At 42.0% G+C, this 25,352-nt stretch overlaps 2 protein-coding genes across 7 annotated transcripts in view; one reads left to right on the forward strand and one right to left on the reverse strand.

Moving 5' to 3' along the window:
• The window catches only part of KRIT1 (KRIT1 ankyrin repeat containing), a 28,380-nt gene extending 26,280 nt beyond the window's left edge, over positions 1–2,100 (reverse strand). The window contains exon 1 of one of the 4 annotated variants that reach the window (XM_084897402.1): positions 1,930–2,100. In XM_084897402.1, the coding sequence (XP_084753528.1) occupies positions 1,930–2,080 (151 nt within the window). In that variant the 5' untranslated portion in view covers positions 2,081–2,100. Of the gene's footprint in view, positions 1–1,362; positions 1,836–1,929 lie in introns of those variants that run through there. The other 3 variants (XM_084897403.1, XM_084897404.1, XM_084897405.1) reach the window with 3 other exon arrangements.
• The window catches only part of ANKIB1 (ankyrin repeat and IBR domain containing 1), a 102,095-nt gene continuing 78,644 nt past the window's right edge, over positions 1,902–25,352 (forward strand). For 2 of the 3 annotated variants that reach the window (XM_084897360.1, XM_084897362.1), the window contains exon 1: positions 2,301–2,425. The gene's annotated coding sequence lies outside the window, so the exon portion shown is untranslated. Of the gene's footprint in view, positions 1,997–2,300; positions 2,426–25,352 lie in introns of those variants that run through there. The other variant, XM_084897361.1, reaches the window with a different exon arrangement.

The raw sequence follows: 25,352 nt of genomic DNA on the forward strand, positions 1-25,352 counted from the left end.
TTTGGAAGCTGTAACTAGGTAGCCGCTGCCATTGACTTTTCCAGAATCTTTAGAGAGAACTTTGTTATGTGACATTTGAATGAATTAAGGTATAGTTTATAATTTCCTTTGGAGGTGCCTGACACAGTCAAAAACATTTGGTTAGTTGATAAAAGCTTTCTGACAATATGTACTAATAAAAATATTTTCTACTTTCAGAAATACAATTTTTTTCTTCCCAATATGTATTATATATATATAGACATATACATACATGCATACATACATCTGTAGACTTTTTACCCCAGACTAATTTTAAATCTTCATTGAGCAATTTTCAATGAGTAACTGAATTTCAAGCACCCTCTTGGTTGTTTAATAGTTCTATGTTCTTAAGTGCTATTATTAAATGTTTTCATGGCTAGACTAAAATGCATCTCTTTGTATTGAATATATTATATTTATCTTCTTTTTTTAAATATTTTTTTTTATTGATTTTTCACAGAGAGGAAGAGAGAGGGATAGAGAGTTAGAAACATCGATGAGAGAGAATCATCGATCAGCTGCCTCTTGCACAGCCCCCACTGGGGACGTGCCCGCAACCAAGGTACATGCCCTTGCCCGGAATCGAACCCGGGACCTTTCAGTCCGCAGGCCGACGCTCTATCCACTGAGCCAAACCGGTCCCGGCTATATTTATCTTCTTAAATAAGCTTTTCTCATTTACATGCCAGCAATTTTTTTTTTTAAATTGATTTTTAGAGAGAGGAAGGGAGATAAAGGGAGAGAGGGAGAGAAAGGGGAGAGATTTAAGGAGTTTATTTGAGAAAAGCATGATATCCCTAGCATACCTAAATATGCTATATATTAGCTGTTACTGTGGTTCTGTAACCCAATTCTAAGCGTTAAGGGAAAAAAGAAGATCATGGAATGAGTTGTTTTACATTGCTATGAAAACATTTTTGACTTTCTGACATTTCCTCCAAATAAGATGAGGACAGCAAAACCGTGAAAAGACCAGATGCAAGAAGAAACCGTGAAGAAGCACAAATCCTCCAAGAGTGAGATGAGCATGGAAGTGAGATCGAGTTGGGCCCAGCTAGATCAGCCTGCCGGTAAAGCTAAAAGCAACGTGGAGAAAAAGCAAACAAAGAAAGCCAAAAGCCCCTTTTTTAAAGGATGGAGAGAGGTGTAGCGAGGAGAGCCGAGCTGGAATTGCGTGCTGTGAACAGGTTTCCCACAAATGACAACAAAGCAATCCTTTGCTTGGGCGGGACGCTACCCCATCACCGGGGAAGGATGTGCACGCCTCTTTGCTCAAAGAGCTGCCGCCCCCCCACAAAAAAGTGGCTTTGGCGAACTTGGAAGAAATAAATTCCTTGCCTGGAGAAACCAGATGTGGAGTTAGTCCAGCCTCCCACCTCTGTTTTTCTCGCTGGAGTCTTGGATCTTGCAGCTCCACGTCTCACCCGTGCGGGCGGCCAAGCACACCTCCCAGGCCGCTACATTCGCTCCCCGGGGTGGGACAGTCACCCTGGGGCGGAGGACAGTCACCTGGGGGCGGGGGACCGTCCCCGCGGCCTCATTCCTCCTTCCCTTCCTTTCTTCCTAGCGGCCCGGCCCCACTTCCTGTGGCAGGAAAACGCTCGCTCGCCCCCCGGAGTCGCCGGAAGTGTCCGGCCGCGCTCCCTCCCCCGCGCCTCTAGAGCTCGGAGGTCTGGGACTTGGAGAATCTCTAATTGTCCTTCCCTCTCTTCGCACTTCAACACCATAAACTCCGCACCCTTCTCCCGAACTAGGGGGTTTCCAGATCATTCATAGGCGTTCGCTTTCATCCCGCTGCTACCGCGGCGAGGGAATCGCTTCCGGGTTCACACCCGTGACAGCCTCGCGGCGGCGGCGGCGGCGGCGGAAGAGCTTCCGGGTCGGCCACCGAGCCGCGGCCGTTACCTGCTGCTTCACGCCGGGGCCGCGGGCTGCGCGGGGCTGGCGGCGGCCGGAGGCTCGGGCGTCGGCGGTGGGTGCGCCCGCGGCTGAGCGAGGGGCGGGCGCGGGAGGAGCCCCGGGGCTGTGCGTGCGCGCGCGCGCCGGGCTGGAGCATGAGCCGGACTTGACCGCGAGGCGGAGGCGAGAGCCACCGCCCCCTCCTCCCCTCCCGCGAGAAAGGCGGCGCGGCGGCGGCGGCCGGCGAGGGATGGGGGGCGCCTGCTGACGGAGCTGCCTCTCCGCCGACGCCCCCGGCTCACGCAGCCTTCCCCGCGGGTCCCCGGCGCGCACCCTCGGCCCCAGCAGCCTCCGCCCGGCGGGCGCACCCGGGCGGGCGAGGATAGAGAGGGGCGCCCGTCCGGGTGGGTGGGGCGGGGAGGAGGGTAACTGAGGTCACGGACTCGGCGGTTGCGGAGCTGCGGGGTCCTCCCGACCCTCACCCTCAGCCTGGGACATAACCGTAAGTCTCCGCTTCGCGGCGCGGGTCTGTTGTTGGAGGCGAACTCAACCCATTGGGGCTCCTGGCTCCGCGCTGCCCGGTTCACGCCCTCCCCGGCTTCCTGCGAGCGCGCCTCCTTGCTCCCGGGGAGGGTGGCCCGGCCCGTCTGCCGCCGTTCCTGCCGGCCCCTCCCGGAGAATGTGCCAGCCTCCGATCCTCCCTGTTCCGGATGCCTCTCCTGGTCCCTGTCCTCAAAGGATCTGTGTCCCCCCCCTCTTTTCCTTACTGCACCCCAGGCTTCACAGCCCCTCCTTGCAGATGGGGACCGCGAAGGGATCTCGAGGGCCAGAGTCCTGAGCGGGTGGGTGGGAGTGCTCTGCGGGGCTGGGATGGGTGGGGATGGGTGCAGATGGCTCGTGCGGAGATTATTATTATTATTTTTTTTCTTGGAGCTTTTTGCTACCAAAACAAAAGAATGGGCCTCTTTCCTGGACCTTCATTCCTCTCCCTTCCCACAAGCTGTTTTCTCTGCGATGCTGTTTTAAGCCCCAGGAAATTGGAACTAGAGTTGTAATCAAGCTTTCTCTCCTAAGGAGGTTTTTGAGAATTAGTCTCACGAGCTCGATTCGCACGGAATGGAATATTGAACAACCTTGTGTTGAAGTAAAGAGCCATTCCATCGGGGCTTTCATAATAAATCTGATAAGTGAATGTGAAAACGGAAGTCTGACGTTTCAAATGTGTTTTGGAATTTAGTTGTTAATTTACAAAGTGCGTGTGTGATGTGAAAATCTATTGGAAGTTTTTGTTTCGTTCGTGGTTAAAAAAAAAAAATCCCACTAAAGTGATTTTTAAAGATTGCATCAGATTATATTTGATAGGGTATTATTTTAAGTTTTTAATTCCAGAGAGGCCTTTTTAAAGATTTTTGACTCATTTGGATCAACCACCTTGGTGCGATGATCTTCCTGTTTCTTAGTTAAAAAAAAAAAAAAAAAAAAAAAATTAATTGTATTTCCAGATTTTGGACTAGGCATTTTTCTCACTAAAAATTTGATTGGCTTTTAAAATTGCCACTGCAGAAATTAGATTTAAAAATAATTTGAATGCTGTTAGTGACTGGACAATAGCTCTTACATGCCTTCATGCATTTGATACTTTTCAAGGCACCTTAGGAAGCAAAAGATCATTGAAGAATAACTTTACTCCGTATTGCAGACTTTTTGTTATTCTGTAAACTTCTGTAACATTGCCTGTTAGCACTGGTTTTTGTTTCTAAAACCATTGTCATTTTGTTAAAGGTAGATGTGCCTGGTGATGATTTTTCTGTTTCTTTGCAAAACCTCCTTCAGGCAGTGGACTTGGGACTGTTATTTGATCTGTAACTTCAGACCGTTCACAGATTTTTAGTTTGAAGTAGGCTCAGGAGATGTAGCTCCAGCCGTCTCTCTGGAGATGTTCTTTAGACCAGAGTCTCCGAGTCCTCGCGGCACGTCCTGTCCTCCCCAGGGTCAGACACCAAGCACTGGGTAAAGCTGAGTGTATTAAGTGTGCCATTCATAACATTGATCAGTTTCCAAGTAGGAGTGTGGTGCCGCCCTGCTCCGTTGGCTCCATCTGTTGAAGCATTGTCCAGTGCACCGAAGGGTCGAAGGGTCGCAGGCATCAGGTCAGGGCGCGTACCCAGGTTGAAAAAAAGAGTGGTGGCAGACAATAACTTTAAAGGTCTTTTTTAAAAAACTCTAGTGAGCCCTATTCTTGGACGAAAGGTACGGAAGATAGGACTATATTTCCATATTACACTTTTTTCCTTGCCCACTGCACTGAGAATTTTGAGTCTTCAATACCAAGGTTTCCAAAACGCAGCAGCCTGTCTGCCTAAGTGTGCGCTCTAGCAGGTGACTGCTGAGACATGGGAGAGTTTTGTCAGATACTCTTTTATACTTTTTAGTACTGCCCACTTTTGGAATAATTAATTTTCTTTCTTTTCTGGGGTTTGCTCTCGAACTTGTGAAAGTGAAATACGTGTGTTTACAACTTGTAGTTAAAAGTTTAAGCTAATTTTTATGTATATATAGATGAAAGAGCTATGAATTAAACTTATCTGATTCTCCTTGACTGGAAGTTAGAAAAGATTCCTCAGTGTTTGGGGTACTTTTTCCATCTTTGAGGATGCACACATTTTATTTAGATAAAATTTTAAAATACTCTCTGATATTAGAATTTTTATGTGACACATTTGCCAAAACAGATTTGAGAGTGGCTCGGTCATTATTAAAAAGACCAGTCTGAAGTGAGTTTTTGTGCATGGTTCCGAAAATGCTTAGGTATTTTCTCACAGTGACTTGCTTAGGGCGCATAGTAATTTTTGGATTGCTTATTTTTCAGACTACCTCTCTCTCCCCCACCCCCCTTTCCAGATAACTTACTTCATACTCACTTCATTTCAGTAAACCTTTATTAAATACCTACTATGTGTGCCATTCACTGTGTTAGATTCTGGGACTACAAGGATAAATAAGTTCAGATTGCTTTCCTCACTGAAAAAACTTAGGTATTTAACTATGAGTCTATCCACTGCCTTTACAGATTTCTCTTATAGGTTTTTAAGTCACTTGACTGTATCTCAGGTTTGTTTCACATCCTTGCTATAATAATAAACACAATTGCCCGGCGAGTGTGCCTTGATGGTTGAACATCTATCTATGAACCAGGAGGTCACTGTTAGATTGCCAGTGAGGGCACAGGTTGTGAGCTCCAGACCCGGCAGGGAGCTTGCACGAGGCAGATGATGGATGATTCTCTCTCATTATTGAATTTTTTATCTCTCTTCCTCTCCCTCTCTGACATCAGTAAAAGTATATATTTTTAAAAAGAAGAAACACAATAAATACTGTTAAGTGCTAAATTCTTACTAGCCACCATACTAAGTCCTTTATCTACATTATCTCATTTCATTCTTAGAACAGTTCTAAGAAGTATTTATCTCCATTTAAAAACCATACCAAAAAAACCCCAAACCATACAGATTCTGGTTTATAGTAATGCTAAATTTTGTTTTATTTATAATATGCTAGAAAAGATTTGATCTTACAATTTCTCCTTATGGGGAAGAAGTTGTAATATAGTTACAACAGTTTTTTAAAAATATATATTTTATTGATTTTTTTACAGAGAGGAAGAGAGAGGGATAGAGAGTTAGAAACATCGATGAGAATCATCGATCAGCTGCCTCTTACCCCTACTGGGGATGTGCCCGAAAACCAAGTTACATGCCCTTGACCGGAATTGAACCCAGGACCTTTCAGTCTACGAGCCGACGCTCTATCCATTGAGCCAAACCGGTTTTGGCTAGTTATAACAGTTTTTAAGTTCCCTAATAATGCTTTAAATTGAATGATTTTACTTTTATCGGTACCTTTTGTTTTCTAGAGCAGATGAATTGTTAACAAAATGGAATTTCCAGTTGCTTAAACCTTTGAAAAGACACTTCTGAAGTTTATTATGGTTAACCATAATCAGTCTTTAGGCATTTATAACTTCTTTTTTACTAATTCAGCAAGGACCTATAACACATATTTAAAAAATGTGTGTGTTCTCCAGGAAGGACATAGTATTGAGGTATATGACATCTATTTAAATGCCTTGGAGAGTTTCTGTGTCTGTAATGAAAATATATTCCTTCACATTTAAAAATGATTATACTCATCTATTAATAAGATATAGCTTTATTAGCAATTTCATATGTTTTATTTTAGTAATTTTCAGACCCTCCCATTTTTTAAGGTCAGTCTTCCACTATCAACTCTTTTCACCAAAAGCCCCATTGTATTCTAAAATTTTTATTTTATTTGTTTGTGTTTTGTTTTTTTTTTACCAAAAAAAGTTTGCCATTCTTTAGGCTAAGACCTTTTGTTACTAGTTACACACTCTTCTGTTTTTAGGACTGTAGGGCAAATAATTATTCCTCTTTTAAGTTTTTAAGAAAGGTAATCCTATCTACTAATCCTATCTAATAAAGAGGGAATATGCTAATTGCCCAGCCCTCAAATATGGTAGCGCCCACAGCCAATAAGGAGGGAATATGTGAATTAACTGCCATGCCCTCATAGATGGCGGCGCCCATAGCCACAAGATGGTGGTGTCCAGTTCCCTCAGCCCTGCCAGGGTGGCAGGTGTGCCACAAGGCTGGGCCCACCCCCAGGAGGGCCCAGCCACTCTGAGCGCCTGCCTCCGGAGTCCCCCACCCTCCCAGCTGCCCGAGGCTTGCACTGCCGGCAGTGGCAGCAGCAGAGGTGTGATGGGGTGTCACCTTCCTCCTGCCCCTAAGGCTCTCAGACTGAGAGAGGAGGCAGGCCAGACTGAGGGACCTCCCTCCAATGCATGAATTTTCATGCACCGGGCTCTAGTCCTTGATATTTTTCTATGCTCAGTCCGATATACATATTTTAATTTGACATAGGCAGTTTCTCCCTCCCTTTGTAGCAGAGTCCTTAATAATCAGGTCACTGTATTTTTTGATTGGAATAATATTGTATGTAGAATTACTGTTCAAAGACAGAACAATGATTGAATTATAATGTGTTAGGTGCCGAGACCACAGAGATGAATAAGTCAAGATTCCCTTCCTTTTTGAACTGTTTAAAGTTCATGAAGAAAAAACATTGAGATGCTCTTCTATAAATAGGCATGAAAACATTGCCCTCCTTATTAATGTATCGCCTCAGAACATTGTAAAGGAAGCCAAGTAAATAAACATATTAAGCAGGGTTTTCACTCTGTCATGGCCTCAGACAATAATGATTATCATTTGCTCTAGCACTAAATGATCTATATTACATCTTTATTTCACATTTTATTATTCTGAAATCATTTCAAACTTTCAGAAAAGACTCCAGTACAGTACCAAAGTAATCCCTCACTCAAATTCTACCATTGTTAATTTTTTACTGCATTTGTTCCATCACCTGTGCACACGCTCGCACACTCTCTCTCTCCATACATACATTACATATGTGTGTAAATACATACCCATTATATTTTTTTCTGGATCTTTTAGAGGAAGCTGCAAACATCTTCATTCCATCACCCATAATCCCTACATGCCTGTATCTCAGATACAAGGTAATCTTATATAACGAGCATTTAACCCTCCAAATCAGAAAATGAGCATTGGTCCAACTACCACCTAGTCCAAAGAACCTATTCATATTTCATGACTATTCCAACAATATCTCTTTCTTTTCTGGTTCAGAATCCTATTCAGGAATACATGTTGTATTTAGTTATATCTCTTCAGACTTCTTCAGTTGCATTTTCCTTGACAGTTTTAGAAAGTACAGGCCCTACATTTTGTAGGATAACCGTCAACCTAGGTCCATGTGATATTTCCTCATGACTTCAATCAAGTCCTGCATTCCTGGTACGAATACCACAGAAATGGGGTTGTGCCCTTTTCAGTACATCTAATGCAGAGGCATACAGTGTCAAACCATACCACTACTGGTAATTAATGCCTTCATCATGTGGTGTACTTTCATATTTGATCAGTATTTGTGGAGAGGTAATCCAAAATTATACTATCATCCTGTTTCTCATCAAACTTCTGCTTACTAGCCTTAGTGGGAGTGTCAGTGATGACTCCTACCCTAATTCACCACTTTTATGATAATTGCCAAATGATAATTCTCTATTTGTATTATTCCTTTTACATGTATTGGCATTTTTTTTTTTTTTGGTAAGGTAGAACTTTCCTTTCTCCCATTTATTTGTTTATTAATAATCAGAAAGGACTCATGGTTTTCAATTTTACTTAGTGTGTTGTGATTTATTACTGTTATTATTTATTTTGCTATTTACATTGTCCCAGATTTAGTCACTGGAAATCTCTGCAAGCTGGCACCTATGCCTGTTTATCATGTGCCCATCTCATTCATTGTGCATTTCTGGCAGAACATGCTGTTCCTGGTTCATCTTGTACTTTGCCTGGTCTAGTCCTGGAATCAGCCATTTCTCCAAGGAGCCCTGTTTGATTATTGTTTATTTTTGTAAAAGATGGTATTTAAAAACAAAGAGTTTAGGGGCTTAGTGTGTTCATGGCTACTGAGGTGTCGTTCCTTATGCAGCGGTGGGGAACCTTTTTTTCTGCCAAGGGCCATTTAGATATTTATCACATCATTCTTGGGCCATAGAAAATTATCAACTTAAAAATGAGCCTGCTATATTTGGTCAAACATTTAAATAACTCAACCCCAATGCCTTGGCAGGGCCAGACCAAATGCTTTTGTGGGCTGGACGTTCCCCACCCTAGCCTGTATGAAGTAGGAAATGTATGAGTACGTGAGTATGGTATGGTGTGTGTGTGTGTGTGTGTGTGTGCATATATACATACATACACACATACATACATACATATGTATATATGCACACTCTCACATACATTCATAATTATTTCTATGCCTGTACATATTATAAAACCATAAGTTATGTTTCTATATTTCCAATTCCAGTCCAGTTCCCCAGGCTTCTTTCTAGTCAACCTCCTTTCCATGTTTATAAATGCCTTCTCTGGCAGTAAGAAACTTGGCTTCACATTAAGCTCAATATGGTTTTACTTACTTGCTCATTGTGTTATTCTCCCTGCCATGTAGCCCATCCTGTATCTCCCTCTACTGCCCTGCATCATTGACTGCTGGGTTTGCTGGCTATTCCTCTTTGTGGGTCTACAACTCCTTTCAACTCCCTATCCCCTCTCGGCACCCCATTATTCTTGGTTGTGGGCCAGTTGGCTCAGACCTCTGCAGGCCTTCCTAACTTGCCCTCAATGCCCTGCATCCTCAGACAGCATGCTAACTATTTTGCATGGCTCAGTATTTCATTAGTTAATTTTTAATTATATTACCAAGGCTTTACCAACATGCATATATGTGATGAAATATATACAGAACTTCCCCACATACAAATGATATCACACTATAGTAAATGTTCTATATCTTGTTTTTTTAACAACTGCTAGTACAATATATTGTATTTCATTGTGTGTGTGCACGTATGTGTGTATACATCCCAATAGACAGACACATAACACACAAACACCTCCTAACCTGAAGTAGGTTGAGTAATGACCTTAACTCCTCCCATCCTGGTATGCAGTCCCCTTTGCAATGTGATTTAGCTGCTTCTCCTAGCTAGAGGTGGAATCTGTTTCTCCATCTCCTGAGTCTTGGCTGGCCTTGTGATTTGCTTTGACCAATAAATATGGTGGAAATGATATATGAGTTCTGGAGTTTGGTCCTTAAAAGGCCTTCAAGGAATGCTTTCCTGCAACTGCCATGTAAAGAAGCTGGTCTAGGCTGTAAGAGGATGAGAGGTCTTTTGGAAGAGAACCAAGTATGCCTAGGCTGTCTTAGACCTACTCACTCAGCTGACCCTTTAGCTCAATGTACCTGCAGAGGAACCAGAGGTGAAAGCACCAAAGAAACCACCCAACCAACCTACAGAATGTTGAGAAATAATATTGTTTTGAGGCACTAAGTTTGGGGTCATTTGTTCTGTAGCAGTAGATATCTGAAAGCATATCTGTGTTCATTTTGAACATTTAGTTGTCTCTAGTCTTCTATTATGAACAAGATTACAGTGAAAAAAACCAATATATGTGTGTGTGTGTGTGTGTGTGTGTGTGTGTGTGTGTGTGTGTGTAATATGCAAATCAACCAGACGGCAGAATGACGGTCAGCTATGACACGCACTGACCACCAGGGGACAGACTCTCAACACAGGAGCTGCCCCCAGCCTGCGGGCCCCAAACACCCAATTGGGGCCTGCTGATCAACCTCTCAGCCCCTCCTCCTGGCTGGCAGGTTCCGATCGCCTGATAGGAAACAGGAAACTGGGGGTGGGAGGCAGTATGGCCACCAGGGCCCCAATCGCCCTGCCAGTTGCCCCACATACAGAGGGTGACCAGTGGTGGGGGAGGAGCGGGGCCAGTGAGTGGGTGGGAATGGCCAACATCTTGGTCCCTCCCCCTGGCCAGCAGGCTCTGATTGCCCGATGGGGAACCTGGAACCTAGAGTGGATGGCAGCTGATGCAGGTAGTGCTGGGTCCCCCGTTAGCCCCGCTGGTGGCCACACACACAGGGCAACCCTGGCAACAGCAGCAGGGGGTGGGGCCAGCTGCTGACAGCCTGGGAAGATCTGCCCTGATTGCAGGCCAGGCCTTTGGAAACTACCTGTGCAGGAATTTCTTGTGCCAGGCCTCTAGTCTTATATATAATATATATAAAATTTTAATTTTAATAATGCCAGATTATTTTTCAGAAATGTTGACACAATTATTGCTGTCATTAATGTCTGAGAGTAACTTTCCCCCATAAGCTGATGCTATCACTGATGCTTTTGTTTGTTAATGAGTATAAAATTATTTCTTATTAATTCTGCATTTTCCTAACTACTTGTAAAGCTGATCATCTTTTAATATACTTGTTGGTCCTTTTGGTTCTTCAATTCTCTGGATTGCTTATTCATATCTTTACTCATTTTTTTTATTAGAGTTTTTTCCTTATCAATTTGTTGGTTCTCTTTGATATATTATGGATATAATCCTTTCGTTTGCAAATATGTTGTTAGTCTGTCTTTTGTTTTTGTCTTAGTTTATGGTATTGTTTTTTTTTTTTTGTATTTCATATAATCATTAATGTCTATCTTTTTCTATATGGCTTTGATGAGAATATTTCTCTCATATTCTAGGTTTTACTAACTTTTTCCTAACTTTTCTTCCAACTTTGTGTTATCTTTCCTATCAATTAGGAAATGATTTTTAAAGTGTGGTATTAACAAATTAGGTGGTTCATTTTCCTCAATGAGAAATTAGAGGTAGGCTGTCCAGTGTGGTATGGTGGTTCCATGATGCTATCAGGAATGTAGACTTATATATCTTTCTGTTTAATCCTCATAGCAGGTATTTGTCACCTCTTGGTCCAAGATGGCATTCCAGGCTGAGCAGCAACTTTTTATGCTCTGGGGATGGGGCCAAGACAAAGCAGGTCACTCATAAGAGAAAGTTCTTGTGAAACATATTTCTTTCTTTGAAAAAAAAAATAATGCTGATTTTGCTTTCTGAATCCTAATAAATGTGTGTGCAAAATAAGGCCTGAGAATCTTTTTCTTTAACCTGTTGGGCAGCCCTGGTCCCCCCACCCCCAAAATTATTTATAAGCAAAAAGGGAAATAAACATGATTATATTCTCAAATTGAGAAAACTAATGCTGTTGAGAACATAGGACTTTATCATTATGTTCAATAGATAATATTAAAGGTGTTTTATATGCCAGTATAAAACTGAAAATTGTGTGATTCTTTTTTTTATTTTTTAATATATTTTATTGATTTTGTACAGAGAGGAAGGGAGAGAGATAGAGAGCTAGAAACATCGATGAGAGAGAGTCATCCACCAGCTGCCTCTTGCACACCCCCTACTGGGGATGTGCCCGCAACCAAGGTACATGCCCTTGACCGGAATCGAACCTGGGACCTTTCAGTCCCCAAGCCGACGCTCTATCCATTGAGCCAAACCGGTCTCTGCTATTGTGTGATTCTTGTCTTCAAGAAGTTTGCCAGATAATTGGGGAAGCAGATTAAACATTTCATTACAGTATTTGATGGTAAGTGAGGGAGGCAGGACATCTATGTTGGTTGAGGGTTGGAGAACCATGATCAGGATAGCTAAGTGACTAGGGGGAGTTTGTAGGGGGATGGTAAGAACATTCCAGGAGTTATCAGAGATAGGCAGTGATGATATAAATTCTGGTCTAGGCAGGACTTTTTCTTATATCCTTAAGAGCTGGGAGCCTTGGGAAGGTTTTAAAATGGAATTGGACAAGATCAGACTTGACAAAGTTAAGCTAGTTGAGTGGTGGCAATGTGGGGAGAGGAGGGTGGATACTTTGGGGAGTGAGATCTGGAAGCAAGGGCACCTATTATGTAGGAAGTCTATCTGATGTGTTAATATCTCGTCTGTATTATTTATTGAATACCTATGTGAATATAATGGAGGGGGGGATACAAAGATATTGAAAGTAGTTCCTAATATCAAGGAGTTCGTATTTTAAAATAACCAAAGACTAGGTATCAACAATATGAGGCAGTATACTATTATTATGGGTTCTATCCTATAAAGTGAGGGCAAGTAAAGACAAGAACTAAAACTTGAACCTAGAAGATGTTCAGTGCTCCAAAGCACATATTCTTCCCATGTATACTGGGCTGCCTTCCACAGCACTTATTTAATTATCAATATGTTGCCTGTCAGTTACCTAGAACCCTTGTGAAATAAGATTGGAATACCATTACAGAGGTTTCCAGCTTGGGACACAAAGTATCAAAGGCGCTCCAGACTTTCTCCAAGCAGTTTCTCTGTTGAATGGAGTATAACCAGGAAGATAAATGTTGGTCAGAAAAATTGCCACATTATCTGAATTAAGTTGTGTTGTAAAGAGTCTTGAGATTAGTTTCTAGGAAACATAATATTGAACTAATGGGAATGTGGAGGACAAGACTGGCATAGCATGCCCTGTCACTAGATAACTGAATAGTATTCTTATTAATGTTAATGGTCTTTTTCCCTTGTTAATCTGTTAAACTATTAGCTTGACTCAGGCAAAATAAAGATGGCTAGAGATAATAATTTTATCCTTTGGTGTCTAATTTTATAAGTTAATACATTTGGATAAGTACTCTTCTGAGGGTTCTTCTTACTTTGAAATGTGACTTGACATGACATCCACATAATTACTTAAAAAGATAGGATATGAGCCAAAACCGGTTTGGCTCAGTGGATAGAGCATCAGTCTGCGGACTGAAGGGTCCCGGGTTCAATTCCGGTCAAGGGCATGTACCTTGGTTGCGGGCATATCCCCAGTGGCAGGAGGCAGCTGATCGATGTTTCTCATTGATGTTTCTAGCTCTCTATCCTCCCTTCCTCTCTGTGGAAAATCAATTATATATATATATATATATATATATATATATATATATATATATATATATATATATATATTTTTTTTTTTTTTTTTTTTTTAAAGGATAGGATATGATATTCTGATTAGAAGAACATTATCTTTCCTATAGAATAGGGAGGACTAGGAAGGGGAGAGAAAGGTTGGCTGATACCTTGGTATCACAGATGAAGGAAATTCAGAGGGAAGGGTACTTAACGATTTTTTAACTGTTCAAAAACAATTTGTAGGTTAAATGCTATATATGTAAGGCAATTGAGAGAGAAACATTGATTTATTCTGCTTATTTATGCATTCATTGGTTGATTTGTATGTGCCCTGACCGGGGATTGAACCTACAACCTTGGCATATTGGGACAATGCTCTAACCAACCGAGCTGAGCTTCCCAGCCAGGGCCAACATCAGTGGCTTTATGTCTTAACATTAAATTGTTTATACAAAAAGTATATAATCTATACATTGCCAACTTCCAAATTATATCTCCAGCTCAGACCTTTTTTCCTCAACTTCAGATTTGTATATCCTTTGGGCTACCTGACATCTAGTAGGCCTGTCAAATGGAATGTGTTAAAAAAAAATAAGCAGATTTCCCCCTTTCCTCTCATACCTCACCTCCTGCAATCTTGCCCTCTCAGTAATGGTAACTCCATCCTTCCAGGTGCACATGCCAAGAAACTTAGAACCATTCTTACCTTTTCCCTTTCTCTCAATGCCTACTTCCAAGATGTCAGCAAATTCTGTTGGTCCTTACCTTCACGGTATATCCAGAATCTGATCACGGATTCATCATCTCCACTGCAACCTCCCAAGTCCAAGCTACCATCATCTTTTACTTGGATTAGTGCAGCTGCTTCCTAAATAGTCTCCTTGTTTCTAGCCTTGCTGCCACCCTCATTAGTCTTTTAGACAGCCAGCCAGGGTGATCTTGTTAAGTCAGGTCATTTCATTCCTTTGCTAAAAACCCCCTAGTGGCTTCCCTTTTCACCCAGAATAAAAGCCTAGTGATTTATGATGACCCTTCAAAACCCTAAACAGTTCACCTGCCCTCATTACATCTCTTGACGTATTTTTAAATTTTTACTTTTATTTTTTATTTTTAAGACAGGGAGAGAGAGACTTGTTCCACTTATTTATTCATTCATTGGTTGATTCTTATTTGTGCCCTGACTGGGGATTGAACCTGCAACCTTGGTGTAGTGCAGTGGTTCTCAACCTTTCAAATGTTGTGACCCTTTAATACAGTTCCTCATGTTGTGGTGACCCCCAACCATAAAATAATTTTCGTCGCTACTTCATAACTGTAATTTTTTAAAAAAATATTTTATTGATTTTACACAGAGAGGAATTGAGAGGGACAGAGAGTTAGAAACGTCGATGAGAGAGAAACACCGACCAGCTGCCTCTTGCACACCCCCCTCTGGGGATGTGCCCGCAACCAAGGTACATGCCCTTGACTGGAATCGAACCCGGGACCTTTCAGTCCGCAGGCCGACGCTCTACCGCTGAGCCAAACCGGTCCCGGCCATAACTGTAATTTTGCTACTGTTAATGAATCTAATATAAATATCTGTGTTTTCCGATAGTTTTAGGCTCTACAGTGGCGGTTCTCAACCTGTTGGGACCCACAGGTTGAAAACTGCTAGCAGGGTTGCCTAAGACCATCAGAAAACACAAAATTACAGTTATGAAGTAACAACAAAAATTATTTTATGGTTGGAGGTCCCCACAACATGAGGAACTATATTGAAGGGTTGCGGCATTAGAAAGGTTGAGAACCACTGGTGTAGTGGGACGATGCCCTGCCTAGGAGGGTATTTTCAGTGGCTGTTTTCTCTGCCTGGAATGCTCTTACCTCTAGATAGCACATGGCTCACTACCTTCTTACTCAACTGTCAGTCTCTCTGACCATTCTTTTAAGGACATCCCAAAACTCTATCTCCTTTCTGGCTCTAATTTTTTTTTTTTTAAATAATACCTTCCAGGGGTCTTCAAACTACGGCCCGCGGGCCACATGCAGCCCCCAGGGGAGTCTGATCCTGCCCGCCAGGTTTTTTGGGCAGTGAGCGCAGCCGAGGTGTTACAGTAGGAATTAGTAGTTCATATAGTCCGGCCCTCCAGCTCTCTGAGGGACCGTGATCTGGCCCCCACTTTAAAAAGTTTGAGGACCCCTGCGGCTTACACTATTGAATATAGAATGTGTAAATCCTATGTGGGCAGCAATTTTAGTTTGTTTCTGCTGTATTCTCTTACACCTAGAGTAATGCTTGACACATGGTAGGTGCTTAATATTTGTTGCATGAATTTATTGTTTTCTGTGCCTAGAGGAGTATACCTTTCCTCTGAGAAACACACTTGATAATCATGTGCTTTTAGCGTAGACTACCAGTCATTGACTTCCAGCCCTGCTATTTATTCTGCTTCCCCTTTTCTAAAAACAATGTCTTGTATGCCTCTGTTTTTAATTTGAAATTATTGTTTGGCTGATTTTTATTGCAGCATACTTCCCTTGGCAAAAATTCTTGTTCCTAAGTTCATGTATTTTGGGAAATAATTAAACATCCTTTAATCCTCTGTAAAGTATATGAAGTTATTAATTCTTGTCATTGAATGTGGTGTTTCCTAACAGTCACAGTAATATTGGTATGCATCTTGCTTTTAGATGACTCTATATCATGATTTACAACTTTATCCCATAGCTTCCTTCATATTCTCCAACAAACGCCAATCTCTGTTTCTCCTTATAACAACCTGGATTGAGAGTACGTGGTCTTGTTTTGGTTTTTGAGAGTTTTGTAGGTTTTAGTGTTTCTTTGTAGCCAGTGCTTAATAACTACCTTCATTGGATCAATTAGGTCCCACAAAGGCAACTTGCTCTCTTACTATGTTTTTTTTTCTCCTGGCCCAGCAAGACTAATTTTATGTACTTGCTGTGGAAGTCGTACACTTTGAATTTTTCATTTCAGGTTTTGTGCTGAATTGTTGAATCATATTTTGAATTATTAACTTTTCAGTTTGAAAAAGAGTCACTTATAGCACTTACTAGTATGTTCATCTTGTTGCCATTTCTTCAGTATGCAGGGAAGCATAGGTGGCTCAAATTTCCATCTTTCCTATCTTTTATAGATGTCAATTATTATATTTTTGCCCCTCATTAATTCATTAAGATATAGAGAATATAAAGTGAATTTAAGAACATTAAGTCAAATACATAAGATTTAGGTTCTTGTTTCTGATGGTGAGTTTTCATTTTCTGACTGGGTCAATGGTTTGGAAAACAGACGAAGCCCTTAGCCTTAATTATGTTTGTCACTATGGCAATAGAATGTTCTTAATGCTAGGATTTGATGATATTAGTAGCTAAAGATATATAAAGTATAAATGAAATCTTTCTTCTAGATGCAAACCAGACGTGAATGTCCATATGTATAGTAATAGGTAGGGGCTTTGCCACCAAAACAGAACCTACTACATGATTTATGACATCCTGTAGGTAAAAAAAGCACAGGTAAAAAATACATATGTTTACTCATAATAGTGGACAAATTAGAACCAACTTATATAAAGGAATAAAGGAATAAATTATTATTTGTATGTCAGACTTTGATAGTATTCGAGGGATATTCACATGGGAACATGCTCATGATAAAATTAAGTACAAAAGAAAAAAATGCCAACTTTATCATACAGCATGATCCAGTTCTGCACTTAAAAGACAGCTTTATAGCCTGGCCATGGTGGCTTAGTGGTTGAACATCGACCTGTGAACCAGGAGGTAATGGTTCAATTCCCAGTCGGGGCATATGTCTGGGTTAGGGACTTGATCCCCTATCGTGCAAGAGGAAGCTGATCAGTGATTCTCTCTCATTGATGTTGCTATCCCTCTCTTCCTTTCCCCTGCCTCTCTGAAATCAATAAAAATACTTTTTAAAAAAAGGCTTTATACATATAGAAAGAAAATATTCCACTATGTTAACAGTGATTATTCCAGGATTTAAAAGTTATAGTCATCTTTTTATTTTCTTCTTTATACTTTTCTTATATATTTTCTAATTTTATTCTTTTTGTATATAATTTTATTGAGTATTTTTAAAAAGAACAATTGTTACTCTAGGCAAGTTAGTAATAATGATGATGACTTGACTACATTATACTGACTACTTACTGTTTAGCAAATATTGAATGTATTTTATATATTTTACCACCCTATTTTATAATAGCCCAGAATGAAGGCTTACTTTTACATATAGTGGGGGTGGGGAGGAGGGAGTCTCAACATTTTAAAGTAGCTTCTAAACAAGTGAGTATTCAAACCAGGATTGGAACAGAAGTTTGTCTTCAGAATTTTGTAAAGATACCATAGGCCTTTCCAAAATAATTAAAATCCCAAAACCTATGTTTCTTTACTGTAAAATGCAGGTGTGGTTGTTGTGCAGATTAAATGACAGAAAATAGATAAACCACAGGATTAAATTTTGTTTAATTCTGCAGCCATTTTTGGAAGTCTCGTTTTCATGAGGATCTGATATTTTGTTTAAAGGGGTAAAATTATGTTTCTTACCTTCCTTAAAGATGTTTTAAGAAACCTGCTGTTTTGTTGGAAGGACTTCTGTTCCTTCTCTGAGTTCTGAACCAATTGGGAGGTCAAAACATTCATTTTTCTCTCTCATCTAGTTTGCTAATCTCCTTAAGATAGATGAAGGTCAGGAATAAAATACCCATTGAGCTCCTTTCAAATGGTAAGAAAGCATTAGGAATGGGGAAAAAGTGTTACTCTAACACCTTTTTCAAGTTTCATATTTTTACTAAAGGCCCAGTGCATGAATTTTGTGCACAGGGTGTGTGTGTGTGTGTGTGTGTGTGTGTGTGTGTGTGTGTGTGTGTGTGTTGTGTATGTCCCTCAGCCCAACCTGTACCTGCTCCAATCTGGGACTCCCTCGAGATCAGTTGTGGGTGATCAGTCCAGCAGGGGAGAGCAGTTGGGAGGGACCAGGCCTGCAAGGGAGGGCAGTTAGGGGCAAACAAGCCTACAGGCGAGGCAGTTAGGGGTGGCCAGGCCTGCAGGGGAGGACAGTTAGGGGCAAACAGGCTGGCAGGGGAGCAGTTAGGCATCAATTCAGGGGAGTGGTTAGGGTGTGATTAGGCTGGCAGGCAGAAGAGGTTAGGGGCAATCAGGAAGGAAGGCAGATGAGCAGTTGGGAGCTAGCAGCCCTGGATTGTGAGAGGGATGTTCGACTGCCCGTTTAGTTGGACATTCCTCTAGGCCCAGATTGGAGAGGGTGCAAACTAGGCTGAGGGACACACACCCCCTGCCCATGAATTTCGTGCACTGGGCCTCTAGTTAAATCATAAAGATCTATTTTAGCATATGGCTTACTCTTTAAGTTTTGATATTTAAGTTTAATTTTATGTGAATCAAGTCATTAGTATAGACGTAACACAAATCAGACTGATAAGGTGAACGTGACCTATATGCATTTTAAAGCTGAAGCAATGTCCTAATAGTTTACACACAAAAATAGTATAATTCCAGAGGCCACACATAATACCTCTGAAAACAACTAATTCATAATGGTTGGTATATTTCAAGAAGGGACATATATTAGGTAATACAGGTTAAAGAACCCTCAGTGTGACTTATTGTGTGGCTCTGACCCTACAGTTCCTAGTCTAGTCCAATTAATTCAGTCCAGTATTTGGTTTCAGGACTCCCTGAAGGCAGACAGTTCCAAACAAATTTGCTTATTCTTGATATCAGTTTATCCTTCTCACAGATACTATTGATATCTCAAGTTATCCTCATGGAAAGTATGGGAACTATGGTTGTCAGGTGTGATCATAGCTCAGTTTGAATTCAAAATGCTCATTGCCTCTTAGAAAGGCGGCATTCGGAGTTGCTTCAGTAAGAGGAGAATGGACTGGATGAAAGAAGGTGAAGGGATTAGCCAAAGAACATATATGCATAACCCATAAATGGCCAGAGGGAAGTGGGGGTTAGTTTTGGGTAGATGTAAGCAAAGGGGGCTGAGGAATGAGGACATCTGTAATATTGCAAATAATAAAAATAAAGTTTAAAAAAAGAATAATTCTAAAAAACAGAGATCATTAATACCCTTTTCTATGCCTCCCAGGGTGCTAGGTTTTTATTTTGTCTCTACAAAATGAGTGTGCCCTCTTTAGCAATCATAACTACATTTTTCAATTCATCACCTGTTCTCACCCAGACCTTTTATCCACAAAGATTGGGTGCAAAAGATACAGAAATTGTAGAAAACATTTTCATGTAATTTAACCAGAAAAACACATTATGTTCAGGAATTGGTTGGGATTAAATCCTGACTTTTCAAAAATATTAAAAATTGGATAACTTATCCTCTTTTTTTGTCCTGACTAATTATCTGATGAGCAGTCTGGAAAAGGTCAACATTCTCTCTCTCTCTCTCTCTCTCTCTCTCTCTCTCTCTCTCTCTCTCTCTCTCTCTCTCAACTGTATTTCTCTCTCTTCCTATAGTCAGTAATTAAAATGGTTCACTAAGGCGTGTCTACCAGGATAAAGGTGAGGGAAGTAGAGCTGGGCTATCAGTCCATTGTTGTAAATTGTAACTAATCTGGAAAACCATCTCCCATGGGAGTCCAGAATCCAGTCTGTCAGGAGTAGAGTGAGTGGAGGGGTCATCACACTCCTTGTGATGTGTTCTCCAACTTGCAGCTTTTGGCAGGAATCATAAGTTAGGAATGCAATTAGCCTCTGAATCAGAAATATAGAACTGATCAGTAGCCTAATTTTAGATGGTTCCATCTGAGAATAAGTCATTTCTGTGAGGCATGTGGATGTGAGCCAGACAGTTCAGCCAGCATCCAATGATGTTTTCATAGTTTAGGGCCCCACAAAGAAGTGTCCTAAATCCGGAACACTATCAGAGTCTAAATTCTGTTCATTGAGCCTCTGCCTGCCTTCTTTTCAGCTGAGCTTGTGCTGAGGCTGAAACAGCCCCTATCAGACAGCTTCAGTTTTGTTGTTGTTGTTTGTTAATCTTCACCCAAGGATATTTTGATTTTTAGAGGGAATGGAAGGGGGGGAGAGAGAGAGAGAGAGAGAGAGAGAGAGACCGACCTAGACCTATATGAAAGAGACACATCAATTAGTTACCTCCTGCATGTACCAGGGCCCAGGGCTGGGTATTGAGCCTGCAATCGAGGTACATGCCCCTGATTGGAATTGAATCTGTGATCCCTTTAGTCCACAGGCCAACTCTCTAACCATTGAGAAAACTGGCCAAGGCTGACAGCTTCATTTTTTAGCAGTCATGCCAAGGTGATTGGGAACTGAATTTAGAATTCCAACAAATGTAGCAGTTAGTCTTTTGCAGATCCAAAACTCTACAAGGCCAGATAGCTGTGTTCCAAATCCGAAACAAGCATGGTTTTCTTAGTCCTTTTATCTTGTCAATCTTAGAGTCCAAATTGACCCACTCAAAAATATACATATCAGGCTGAAGGAGCATTTTCCTCTAAGGATCAGAAACTTGATTTCATAAGACCTCATTAGCAAATGAAAACTGCTTTTTAGAACTCTAAAAGTGTATCTACATCTAGAAATTGCCTCTTTTTATGTTGCCTCCTTTCTTGCAGAGGCTGCAATCGACAAAGTTAATCAGTTATGGAGATTTACTCTGTTTCAAATATTCAGAGTTTAAATTCCATCTGCTCACCAGCAACAGAAGGCATGGAAGTTTTGTCCCACTGCCCTATTGGTTGTTTTTTGTTTTTTTAATTGCAGCCTTTTCTGATTGGGGTGAGCATTTGTGAAATTAATAAGCACATAATATTTTACATTTGTTTTCTCATACATCCAGATGTGATAGCCATAAAAAAAAAGCATTTTGTAAAAATTTCCCCTTTTTTCTCATTGCAAATTTTTAAGATATCTTTATTGTTGAGAGTGTTACAAATTCTCCCCTTCTTCCCCCCATTGCCCTCCCTCCAGCTAGTTCCCACCACACCCCAAGTCTTCACCACACTATTGTCTGTGTCCATAGGTAATGCCTATAAGACCTTTGGTTAATCTCTTCCTGCTCCCCCTCTCCCCTTCCCTTTGAGACTCCTCAGTCTGTTCCATGTTTCTATGCCTTTGGTTCTATTTTATTCATCAGTTTATTTTGTTTATTAGATTTCTTGTTCATTTATTTTGATTTTTAGATTCAATTGTTTATATTTATTGCCATTTTATTGTTCATATTGTGTATCTTCCTCCTCCCCCTCTTTCTCCTCCTCCACCTCCTCGCTTCTTCCTCCCCCCCTCCTTCTAAGGTTTTTCTTTGTCTTTAACCTTTGGCATTTTCATTATGATGTGGGCCTCTTTGGTTTACTCTTGTTTGGGACTCTGCTCTTTCTGGTCTTATAAGTCTATTTCTTTCACCAGATAAGGGAATTTTTCTGTCTTTGCCTTCTGGCACCTCCATAATGTGAATGTTGGTACCCTTGAAGTTGTCCCAGAGGCTCCTTACTCTATTTTCATATTTTTGGATTCTTTTTTCCTTTAGCTCTTCTGATTGGGTGTTTTTTGCTTCCTCATATTCCAAATTATTGATTCGATTCTCGGAATTCTCTTCTGTTGAATCACTGTAAATTACTCTTTATTTCAGTTAGTGTATGCTTAATTTCTGACTGGTCCTTTATCATGTCTTTAAAATTCTCACTAAGTCCCTGAAGCTCTCATTAAGATCCTTGAGCTAACCCTAGCCGATTTGGCTCAGTGGATAGAGCATCAGCCTGCAGACTGAAAGGTCCCAGGTTAGGTTCCAGTCAAGGGCACACCCGGGTCGTGGGCTTGATCCCCAATGAGGGGCATATAGGAGGCAGCCAATCAATGATGCTCTCTCATCATTGATGTTTCTATCTCTTCCTCTCTGAAATCAATAAAAATGTATTTAAAAACATCCTTGAACAACCTTATAACCATTATTTTGAACTCCGTATTTAGTAGTTTGCTTGCTTCCATTTCATTCAATTCTTTTTCTGGAAATTTCTTCTGTTCTTTCATTTGTGACATCTTTTTTTGTCTCCACATTTTGGCTGCTTCCCTGTGTTTGTTTCTGTGTATTAGGTAGAGCTGCTGTGTTTCCTGGAATTGGTAGAGTGGCCTTGTGTATTAGGTGTCCTTTAGTCTCCCCAGACACCTAAGCTGGGCACTCTAGGTACGCCCCTGTGTGGCTCTGTGCATCATGTTGTAGTTGAGCCTTGATTACTGTTGGCATCACTGGGAGGAATTGATCTCCAGACCAGTTGGCTGTGAGGACCAGCTGCTATGTAGGAGACACTCCTATGGAGCAAGACTTGCTTCAGTGGGGCTTTGGTGCTTACAGAGAATGTCTCTTGAGTGTGTCACTTGTGAATGTATAAAGTTGTAATCTGATATGGTCTGAAGCTGTCCACCAGGTGCACTGGCTCTGAAGCCTCCCAGGAGGTGAAAGGTCAGCCACTACCTAGGGCCACCTGGCAGGACCTAAGGAGCAATCTGCAGATGGCTGCTACAGTGTTGGGCTTGGAAGTGCCCAGATGAGGCCAAGCTGTCTTGGGTCTCTTATTAATAGGTATGGGGCATGCTGGCAGCAGCTGGTGCTTGTTTGAGAGATTTTAGGAAAGTCTGAAGCCTGAGCCAGGATAGGCATTCATATGGGAAAACTGCTGGAACAGCTTGGGCGGGGCTGCAAATTGGATGAGGGAAGGTCTTAGGGAATCACCAGGGTAGAGCAAACAGTGTGAGCCAAGCTGATGGAAAGTCAGATATGGCTGTCAGTCAGTACTGTACTGGGGAGGTCTCAGCATAGGGACAGTGATCCCTGTGAGCACTTGTGTCTGGGAGAAAGCCATCCTGAGTTCTTGCTCTGATGCAAGACAATCCATTTCCTCCCTGTCTTTCCCTGAGCCATTTCCCCAGTGCAGGAGCTCAGAGGGAGCAATTCTGTGTAAGTTTATGTGCCAACCCTTTAAGAGGAACTGCCTGGGTCTCCAGCAGCCTCCATGTCACTCAGCTACTCTCTTCACTGGTTTTTACAGCCTTAAGTTAAGGGGGCTTCTCTTCCCAGCTCTGGAAACCTGGGTTGGGAGTCTGGTGTAGGGCTAGGACCCCTTGCTCCTCACTGGAGGCCTCCTCAGCAGAGCTATCCCTCCCAATTAAAAAAATTTCACTTGTGGGTTTTAGATCAGCCTTCTGCCCCTCTGTCCCTCCTACCAGTCTCCTGTGCTTCTTTACTTCTCTAGTTCATTCACCATATTTCAGGTGGTTCTGAATGATGATTATTCTGTATTTTAGTTGTAATTTTGATGTGATCGTGGTAGACATGAGTACCAGTGTTTACCTATGCCGCCATCTTGGTTCTCCTCATTGAAAATTTATAATATTTAAATATTCCTACAGTTGCTGGGCCAGCATGGCTCAGTGGTTGAGCATTGGCCTATAAACCAGGAGGTCATGGTTTGATTCTCAGTCAAGGCACATGCCCAGGTTGTGGGCTCAATCCCCATGTGGGGTATGCAGGAAGCAGCTGATCGGTGATTCTCTCTTATCATTGATGTTTCTATCTCTCCCTCTCCCTTCCTCTCTGAAATCAGCCCAATCAGAGGGTTGGGCCCATTGGCCAGCCTCCCACAGCCCCTCCCCCTGGCTGGACCACCCCTGATTGGACTCTCCCACCCTGATCAAGGGTGGGGCCAGCTGGCCAAATGCTCGCCCCCCTACCTCCAGCTCCTTCCCTTCCCCCCAGCTAACCAAACCCCTGGCCTTCCCTGTCCCCCATTACGGGGCAGGGTCGGCCAGCCAACCTCCTGCAGCCCGTCCAAGAGTCACCCCACATCTGAACCCACACCCACCCCAATAGGGGGCAGGGTTGGCTACCCAACCTCCCACATCCCCTCCTTCCAGCCAGCCTCACCCCTTATGGGTTCCCACCACCCTTATCAACCCATAGCCCCTGCCCCTGGCTGGCCCCAGCCCCCACCCCAATCAGTGGCAGGGCCCAGTGGCCAATCACCCATGGTCCCTCTTCCCAGCTGGCCTTGCCCTGATCAAGCCCTGCCAACCTCCCACCATCTCCTCCTCCGGACAGTCCCAGCCCCAATCTGGCCAGATTGGAACCAGGCCGACCGGACCCCATCTGTGCACGAATTCATACAGTGGGCCTCTAGTGTGTGTGTGTGTGTGTGTGTGTGTGTGTGTGTATAGGTATAGATATAGATATATATCTAGGTATAGGTATAGGTATAGGTATAGGTATAGGTATAGGTATAGGTATAGGTATAGGTATATATTAAATATACCTAAAAGTAAATTTAGCATTTACATGATTACCATTACGTGTGTGTGTGTTTTGGGTTGGGAGTATATCCTGGCATAATGCTAGAGGATTGTGTTTACTGCAGCAGCAGCTAGGTTAAAGGAACTGTTGAAGTGTGGCTCCCTCCACTCCTCCTTTTCCCCCCCGGGTTTATCTAAAACTTTGCTCCAGCCCTGGCAACTGATATAACCCTTTTTTCCTCTCACTTGTAGGAGAGAACAATGCAAACTTTCAACATTTTTGGCCTACCCAAAGCTCACCTTTGAGAATGTTTAGGCCCTTTATTCTCCAACCTTCAGAAAAGAACAAAAACCAAAGATGTCACCTGGGATGTAATTCCCCCCATCCCCACATTTTGGCCAGTTCAGGCAAAGCAGCCAGACGGTCAGCAAACCAACCACTTGAAGTTTCAGAAATTAGCTCACCTGCTGTTTCATATGGATAACTTCAAAGCTATCCAGGGACCAAGGGCTCATTATTCCCCACTCTTTCAGTCTTAGATTTCTCAAACAATGCTTTCACCATAATTTAATGAGTCCAGGGTAGTCTAGCAAATCCCACTTTTGACAACACTGTGACACCACTTCTGACCTCACCTCCAT

Source organism: Pipistrellus hanaki (genome assembly GCF_964339955.1).
Source record: "Pipistrellus hanaki genome assembly, chromosome: 10".
Taxonomy (NCBI): domain Eukaryota; kingdom Metazoa; phylum Chordata; class Mammalia; order Chiroptera; family Vespertilionidae; genus Pipistrellus; species Pipistrellus hanaki.